General features: G+C 38.4%; 1 protein-coding gene across 3 annotated transcripts in view; it reads left to right on the plus strand.

Annotated features, from left to right (window-relative positions):
- The first annotated feature begins 4371 nt into the window (after positions 1–4371).
- Positions 4372–9438, plus strand: part of LOC111866757 (electron transfer flavoprotein subunit beta) — a 35920-nt gene continuing 30853 nt past the window's right edge. For all 3 annotated transcript variants that reach the window (XR_002843203.2, XR_002843204.2, XM_023855995.2), the window contains exon 1: positions 4372–4583. Coding sequence is in view for 1 of the 3 variants with exons in the window: in XM_023855995.2 (XP_023711763.1) it covers positions 4533–4583 (51 nt within the window). In the remaining 2 variants the exon portion in view is untranslated. The remainder of the gene's footprint in view (positions 4584–9438) is intronic.

A 9438-nucleotide genomic window follows, 5' to 3' on the forward strand; every position in this document is an offset into this window, starting at 1 on the left:
ACGCCCCGGCCGCTTTACCCCCGGGGAAAAAGCTCCCGGTACCCATTGGATAGAAGGTTGGTTGGTCCCAGAGCCAGTCTGGAATATGTGGAGAAGCAAAAATTCTTAACCTTACTGGGACTTGAACTCCAACCCCTCAGTTGTCCAACCCGTAGCCAGTCGCTATACCGACCCTGCTATCCTGACTGCCAGATTCATAGGTACCCTAACTAAATGAGAATATTTTTAAATACTTCCCTCCTAACTGAATCATATACTTTCTTGAAGTCCAGGAATAGCTGATGTACTGTGTCATTGTACTCCCATTTCTTCTCCAGTATGTAATGAATACAAACAATCTGATTAGTAATGTATCTATTACGTTTAAACCCACACTGATGGTCCCCAATAATTTCATCCACATAAGGACTTAACCTTGAGAGGATATTTGATAACATTTTGTGCGAAGTTGATAACACTAATACGCCTCGATAATTAATAGAGCCAGTTGTATTGCCCTTCTATACTGGCACAGTAACAGACTCTTTCTGATACTCAGGCAGTTCTTCCTTATTCCAAATAGAATTAATAAGGTATGGATGTCAGACCATAAGTTTCACCTCTTGCTTGAATTGGTTCTGCCAAAATTTGATCAGCACCTGATGATATGTACTTTTTCAACTTTGCAATGGTAATTTCAGCCTCAGAAGGACTAGGCTCATGTACTAATGGCCCTGTTATATTTTCCTCTGCCTAACACCACCAACCTCGTGTAATCAGGTACTTGAGAGAAGTAGTTCTTCCACCTAGTCAAAGTGTTCAGGGAATCTGCAAGTAGATCACCATTCTCATCCATTACCATGTTCTAGTTTGACACCCCTTCTTAAATTAATTTATTCCTTGATATTGTCACATGTATGAGTGTGACTATAAAGAGGTTTTGAACTGATGACTCAGATTTATTGGACCCTCTGATACAGCGCATGACTACACTTTACAGTTCATTGTTACACACATACTAATGTCCACAGCCATGTCGTCACTAGCCGTTGCTTGGTAGAGACTTCCAATGGTGGACGTTCCCTTTTCTCTGGGTTCCTGAACTGTCCCTGGCCTCAGCTACCAGCTTCTAACAGCAACAGCTCACAATGACTGAACCACAGCAGTACTGTAACTCAACTCACTAACAGCTAACTGGGCGTGCTTATTACATCTCTGCACAGGCCATACAGAAAACGCAATTTCTCTGTTGTTTACGGTCCGTTGTATAGTTGCTTGTTTTGCAGTCACTGCCTAGCAACAGGTCTACATGCCACAGTATAGTGTCTCATGTTCTTGTTTTTATTGTGTTGCAAGCTCATTAATTTTGTCTTTCAGGTCATTCTTTTTGTTTCTGAAATGTCTGCTAGATTCACATGTTACAGTATTCAGATTATCTGCATTTACTTGGTTTGGATCCTGTAACCATTGCAATTTGGCTTGTTTCTTTTTGTCTTAATTTTTTTAACATCCTTTGTCAAACCATGGCTCATGCTTCTTCAGTTTATAATAACCTAGACCAGTGCTGTCCAACGTTCTTATGTACTCGGGCACAATTCACTGATGCCTATGGAGGTGCAGGAGCCACCACACACTACTAGTACTACTACTACTGATAATAATTATGATAATAATAATAATAATAGTAATAAAGTTTTTCAAAAATATTTAACAGTACTCAGACGTTCAAAAATGTCTCTTGTCCTACAATTTGAATTAATATTAAAAATCGGCTCAATTACATGTGGTTACGGAGGGCGTCAGAAAAATATACCACGGGCGTGGCATTGGACAGGGCTGACCTAGACTCTCTTTGGCTGAAATTTTGATATTCTTTCTAATAGTTTCCCAAGGTCTACTGATGTCCACATCATCATCATCTAAGCTTTCCAAATCTGCAAACCTATTTGAGATTGAAGCTTTCCATATCAAATATGTGTGTTGCTTGTTTACTTATTCTGCATTACTGTAACATCCCTCCTTTGCTGCATTACACATTCTCTGACTCGATTCATCCAGCATTATCTCACTCATACTAGTTATCTTTCATTCCCAGCATTCTCAGAGTACACAAGGAGGAAGAAAGTAAAGTGGGCTGTTTAGTAAATGTTAACGCAGTATGTCAAAATTGACACCAGTTCTCATTTATGCGAAATTGGAAATATAGCAAGCTGTCTGAAGTGTGATTCCATAAATACAACTTAAATATGGCATTTACCCAGTAAATTTAACATGCTTCAAGCTCTTATTTATGTACTTTCTATCAGTCTCCATTAACTTGGTCATAGAGGTGTACTTCTGAAGCTCAGTTCATAGTAGTATTCACAACATTTTGTTTATGAAATATTCAGACCTAAAACTGGTATTGTCATAACAAGTAATATTCTTTTCAACAGAATTGTAAACCATTCTGGTATCACACAGAAGTGAGGATGTTTCTTCCAATCACATTCTGAAGAATCAGTGAATAAGATGGTTACATAGATAGGTACAACTGTTGGCTGCTGAATTTTCAGTATTTATACTGTCATTTTACCTCTGAATAATATCTTGAAGTATATTAGATTTGTAGGATTTGAAGTTCCTCACACATTTGTCTCAATTGTACCTGCCCACATTCTGAAATAAACTTAGCACCTAAAAGGAATATGAATTAAATTTCTGTATATGGTGTAGTTATGAAAATTAGAACACCATGGCTCAATAACCTCAACATCTCTCAACCCTATGGGCCTCCATGGCCTATTATATGGATAGCTTTACTTTTTACTTATATATATATACACATGAGTATATACATACATACTTATAAACTCAGTTCCTGCTTAGATGTGGATGTTGTGGCTCGAATATCCCACATCACAACTCCCCTCCCCTTATGGTTGGTTCTGAAATGGACTGGACCTATTCAGTTAAAATAATTTGACATTGGACTCAACTCTCAGAAATAAGTCACTCCACAATTCTGGGAAAATACTAGGAAGAAGAAATTCTTCAGTTATAATCCCAGCCATAAGGTGTCCTTAAGTGGGTAGTAATTACTAAATTGTTTTTGATGTTTCTCTGCAGTTTGTTAATATGTACAAAATGTTTTCTACTAATAATAGGTGGGACTACTTGTTGACCTATTTAGATCTGAGTTGCCAAATGGCCATCTATAGTTTCTCATCCCTTCATAAGAAAAGTTGAAATAAAGTTGTGCCTGTGTTTATTTAATTAAGTACTATGCCAGGAAGGCTTGTGGAGTGGAGATTGTGGAGATATAGGTCTACCATTCTTAAACTGGACACTAGATGATTGATTGATTTATTTCGTCACTGTAGATCATTGTACATGATATAGGACAAGTCAAGTTAATTCTGAATATTAACAATTTAATATATGAGTAAGATTAAAATTACAATAGTTACAATTGTTTACAGTTGATTACAATTTAGAATTAGTTAGATATTATTTGTGGAGAATTTGATGGAATGAAGTTGGCAGGAGACCCTGCTGCTTTACTCTCATGGATAGCCCCATACCCATGGGAGGCTAGGTTGTTCACAAAGCTGTCTGGATTTTGGAGAAGAGAAAAATCTCTTGCCCCTGCCAGGAATCGAACCCTGGTCATCCAGCCTGTAGCCTAGTCGGTAAACTGAGTCCCTTCATGGTACTATTACGAATGAAGACAATAGAATTAACATCAGGTAAGAGATTTTCACTAACATTGGTAGTTCTTCAAATGTGTGTGTGAGGTGGGGGACTCTATCCTCTGGTGGGATGATTACTTTTGAACAGCAGTAATGTTTAAAGGGTTACTGCCCCCCTCGTCTCCTCTTTCGACCATCATGAAATTTTGAAAAGGCACGATAGCGATGCAATTATTCATACCGTACTTCAGAATTACACAATATTACATTCGTTGTAAGTATGCCTATAACACTGCCAGTATCTTGCACATACTTCAACTCTACTTTTTGTTTACGTGGTTCGCCGCTTAGGCTCCAGAATTCAGTAATTACGGTGTAATGATTGAATCTGGGATGGACAAAGTGGTCTTACCAAAATGTAGTGTTTAATAAAGTTCCGAGGTTTTAAGGCGGTATCGCGTTTATGGATGTCTTGGAATACTACGTAGTCTGAAAGTCTGAAACGTACCAATCAAACAATATGTACCGCAAATACGTAAATAAGTACAGAACGCTTAAAATGTTTTACGATCGGTTTCGATATGCTAACCACCTCTTCTTTATCCATGTCACTGGCAACACCAGGCAAGACGGCCGAGAGAACACAACCTAAGACGTGCTTGAGGTGTTTAAAAGTTTTAGAACGGTTTAGAAGGTTTAGAACGTTTAGAGGTTTAGAAGGCTGTGTCGTGCCCGTCGTGCCTAATTTGTGCAAATTGGCTAACCTTCGCGAAGTTAGCTAATAGGTAATCCCTGAGCAGCGATCGGTTGTTGACAGTTAGGGCTGCACTGCTGGGAGATAATTGTGAAGTTTGTGAACGTTAAATTAACGTTTTAACGAAGATGGCACGCGTATTGGTTGGGGTGAAGAGAGTAATTGATTATGCAGTAAAGGTGAGAGTATTATGAATTAATAACACACCATGAAGCTTGAATAAATATTGTGTCGTTGTTTTCGTGGTCGTGGTGGGAGGAGTCAAGTGCAGAATTTCAAAGGTCGATGAAAAGAGTAATTCACATTGTAAACTTAATTACCCATATTTAGGCAACATCCGATTATTGTATAGTGAAATACGGTGGTTGTGGCGCGTAAGTGGTCAACGTTAGGCAGAGTGTAACCGCAGAGTTATGTACCCTCCTGGAGAACCTAACCTTACCCAAGTCAATTGTTGACAGTCTTGAGAGTGTTCTGTTGCTCTGATGGCTCCCATAGCCGTCAGCCAGTAGAATCCAGCCATGAGTAGCCAAGTCACGGAACCAAGAATTATACATATATACATACATACGTCTGCGTTTCAAGATATTCATAACTGCAATATGCCCTGAATATGGAACATGTCACAAACTTTACAAACAACAATACATCTTTACAATTCGAACATGCCATATCACAATAACAAACAAACATAAATGCAAACAAGCGCATGTAAATAAATACATAAAGTACAGATTATATTTACACTTAATGTCTAGATTGATGCCTACTGTGGGACATCCATCAGTCAGCATGCACTTCCCTTCTATTCCTGAGCTGTTGGTCCTGACAGAAGAGCAAAAATTCATCAACAGTGTATGATGGATTATGTATTAGGACATCCCTTATTTCTTTTATAAACTGTTTTTATCATGTACTAAATCAGTTAAATAATCAGGCAGACTGTTAAATATTTTTATACTCATGCAGTGGACCCCTTTCTGCCTTATTGCAAGATGTGATGGTAGGACATGTAAATTCTTTCATGTCTTGTCTGTCTCTCATAAGTTGAATAATTAAAAGTAAAATACTCCAAGTTATTTATCATAAAAGTCATCAAAGATAAAATGTATTGAGAGGCCAGTGTTAATATATTTAACTTTATAAATGCTGGCCTACATGACTCTGCGTTTCATCCCCATTATTATTCTATTATTCTTCCCTCTTTTGTAAGAGAAAGAGCTTCTTGGCCTCTGATGAATTACCCCAAAAAACTATTTCATATCTCATGAGTGAATGAAAGTATGCATGATATATCATTTTAAGTGTTGTAACATTACTATATGGTTTCATAATTCGTATTGCATAACATGCCTTTCCCAATCTGGGTAACAATGATTCAACCTGTGTCTTCCAATTCAAGCACTTATCAATTTCAATGCCCAAAAATTTAATATGAGTTCCCTCTTTTAATAATTCATCATTAAACTTTAAATGTACAGGCATATTGTCACGATCGATTGTTTCAAATTTTAACACTTTAGTTTTCCTCAAGTTTAGGGCTAAGCCATTGTATTTAAACCACTGACTTAAGGAATTTAATGTACGTTTAGACCTTTCTTGAATTTCATCGATATTAAAACCCGACACTAATATACTTGTATCATCGGCACACAACAATGACTTATTGTCAGTACACAATGCTGACGGCAGGTCATTAATATATAAAAGGAAGAACAAAGGACCAAAAATCGAGCCCTGTGGCACTCCATATTTGATGGTTCCCCAGTCTGAACAGCATTTTTCATTCTCATTATTATAAAGTTCAACTCTCTGTCTTCTACTTTCCAGATAGGACTTCAACCATATTTTTATTTTACCACCAATGCCGTATGTTGCTAATTTACTCAAAAGAATATCATGACTCACACAGTGAAATCACTATGCAACCATCGACCTAACCTAACCTCATCCTACTAACGATCTTAATGATGCGCATATCAGCAAGGGTCATGAAAATCAGGGGTGTTAAATATGTAGGTTTTTTAATATCTCATTAATGGGAGTTTCGCTGCAGTGTGAAGTACCACATGACCTTTTCTCTAATATACATAATGTAGTTTATATTACCACGGCCCAATTTGGGCATTGTACGAAAGATTGAAGTTATAGTCTCTCAATAGTTGACAGGATACCAAAATTCTGCCAGTTTTAGCAGTATCATGAACACAGGAAGAACTATACGTTCTACTTAATTGATGATTACATTCATATTTACCTCTGGCTGTTTGGCATATTCAGACATTGTAAACTCCCCCTCCCCTCACCAATAGCATTTTCACTTCTTTTGCTGTATCAGACATTCTGAGTTAAAACATGTATTAGAGAGCATACAATTGTTGCTGTTGTGTAAAGTCATGAAGTGTATATAACCTGTTGCAATGTAAATGAAATAGATCGTAGTTAAAGGCACCAGGTTGATATTTTGGATAGTATATTTTTTCTAAAGGGTTCTGACAATGGTGGATGACACACAGAGTGACTGGGTTTTTGGACTTTTTCCATCGTCCGGAATTCTAGGTAATAGAGGACACGATGTTTCGGAAACTGGGTCTGTTTCCATCTTCAGGTGTCCTCTATTACCTAGAATTCTGGATGATGGAAAAAGTCCAAAAACCCAGTAATTCTGAGTATATTGTTTTTGTACATATTAAAATGAAAGCTGTGCAGTAAAACAGCTGTGTATGACTGTTGCTGTGTGTGATGTAAAATTATTCATGTCCCCCTAGTGATGAGGTCAAGAATGGTGGAATTACACCTGTGCCCCCCCCCAAGTGTCTTCATGGTGTGCTTGATAAAGCACAGGGGTAGCTGTATCTTTATCCTCCATATCTGAAGGTCATTTCCATCATCCAAAATCAGAAGACATACCATGCCCTGGTGACAAGAGACTAACTTAACATGAATATCCAACATTAGCCTTCTAACTTCTCACTTGTTACTGAATTTTAATATTATTTACAGGCACTAGCTGTGATGTGCCACATTTTAAGTTACCTAATCAACCTGTGGGTTGCATGCCAAACTTCCTGGTGTGGCCAGCAAGTGAATTCCTCTAATTAGAAATTAAAAATATTGAGATTTTAGGTTCTTGCAGCAGTGACTATGAACTACATGTCATTACGACCCAGAAGACTACTCTTTAAAAATTTCAAATAATATTACCAACATATTTATGAAATTTTATATATATACATGTGTGTGTGTGTGTGTGTGCGCGTGTGTGTGCGTGCGTGCGTGTGCGTGTGGGCATGCACTGTTCAAATTTAAAACATTTACATTTATAACCAGAAAGTACAATCATATATATTTGAACAGCTTTCTTTTTTTTTTGACAAGGGGAGTTAGGTAGAAGCAGGTGTTCATGATATTTAGTTTTCCATTGTAATAAAATCAGGCCACTTTGCAGTGCTTATTGTTGCACCTGAATTAAGGATTCTTTGTGATCTGCTGTGTGTGAACTTGATCTCTTTCAGATGCTCACTCGCTCACTCACTCACTCACTCACTCACTCACTCACTCACTCACTCACTCACTCACTCTCTCTCTCTCTCTCTCTCACTCATGGAGTGAGCACATCTTGAGAAGCAATTGTGCAGCTACTCAAGAACTTCCCAGAATTTTATGGAACCCAAAGGTTAAATACCATTGTTCACAAGAGCCTCCACTGGTCCATATCCTGAACCAGATGAATCCAATCTGTACCATCTCATCCTGTCTCTCTAAGATCCATTTTAATATTGTCCACCCACCTACATCATGGTGTTCCCAGTGGTTTGCTTCCTTCCTGCTCTTTCCCATGAATATCCCATATGCATTCCTCCTCTCCCCAAATCGTGCTACATGTCCTGCCTGTCTCACCCTCCTTGGCTTGAGCATTGTAATTACACTTGGCAAAGAGTATAAGTTGTGAGGCCCCATATGATGCAGTTTTTGCCAACCTCCTGTCACTTCACCTCTCTTAGGTTCAAATATTCTCCTCACTACCCTGATCTCAAACACCCTTAGTCTATATTCTTTCCTTAATGTCAGAGAACAAATTTCACACCCATAAAAAACCACAGAAAAATTATACTTCTCAATTCTCTTAATTTCTACATTTTTAGTCAGCAGAGGAGAAGTCAAAAGGTTCTATCCGGACTGAATGGTAGCAAGCATTACCAGAATTCAAATCCATCTTAATTGCTTACTGAATCAAATTTTGATATGTTAATCTCGTTTCAAAATATTTGAAATATGCCACATTTTCAAAACATTACTGTGTAAGCAGTGGAACGGTGAGGACGTGTTTATACTTCCCTCCGTTATCTGTGTACTACCACAACTCATACACTACTGTATACTTGCTTGAGGACTGTGGCATAAACAGTCAACCTCAACCCTGACCAACGAGTTTAATAGTGAATTTTAGTTGCTTACTTATTATTTTCTTCATACCCATCACCTGTATTCTGGAACTGTCCACGTTTATCGACTCGGGTGCACCCATCGCTCACCAGCATCTCCTGGATTTCATTCAACGGACATAGAAATGGATACGTCTTCCTCACAGGGGCCCATCCCCTGGTCCAAGATTTCAACCAAAAGAAGTCGCAAGCTCCACGAGGATTCCACACGTGAGTCCAAGCTCCCAAAAGAAGAACACCATTGGCTTCATCCCATCCCAACACATAACCAATTCTCAGCCCTATCATCTGGCACTTCCTCAGAAAAGCCTCAACCCCCAACTACTGAAGTCACCCACAAACCACCCCCAATTTTTGTCAGTGACGTCACCGTCCTTCCACCCCTCCTCCAGTTACTTGATCAGATTGCCCCACAGCAGTACGAAATCAAGGCCCTAGCCAACAACCAAGTCCGTATCAAACCCTCAATTCCTGAGGCATACAGAGCTATAGTCAAATCCCTTTCTGAAAAAAATACTTCCTTCCACACGTATAAACCCAAAGAAGAACGCTCCTACAGAGTAGTCCTAAAAAACCTCCATTACTCTAT

The sequence above is a fragment of the Cryptotermes secundus genome, unplaced genomic scaffold, assembly GCF_002891405.2.
Source record: "Cryptotermes secundus unplaced genomic scaffold, Csec_1.0 scaffold213, whole genome shotgun sequence".
Lineage (NCBI taxonomy): Eukaryota > Metazoa > Arthropoda > Insecta > Blattodea > Kalotermitidae > Cryptotermes > Cryptotermes secundus.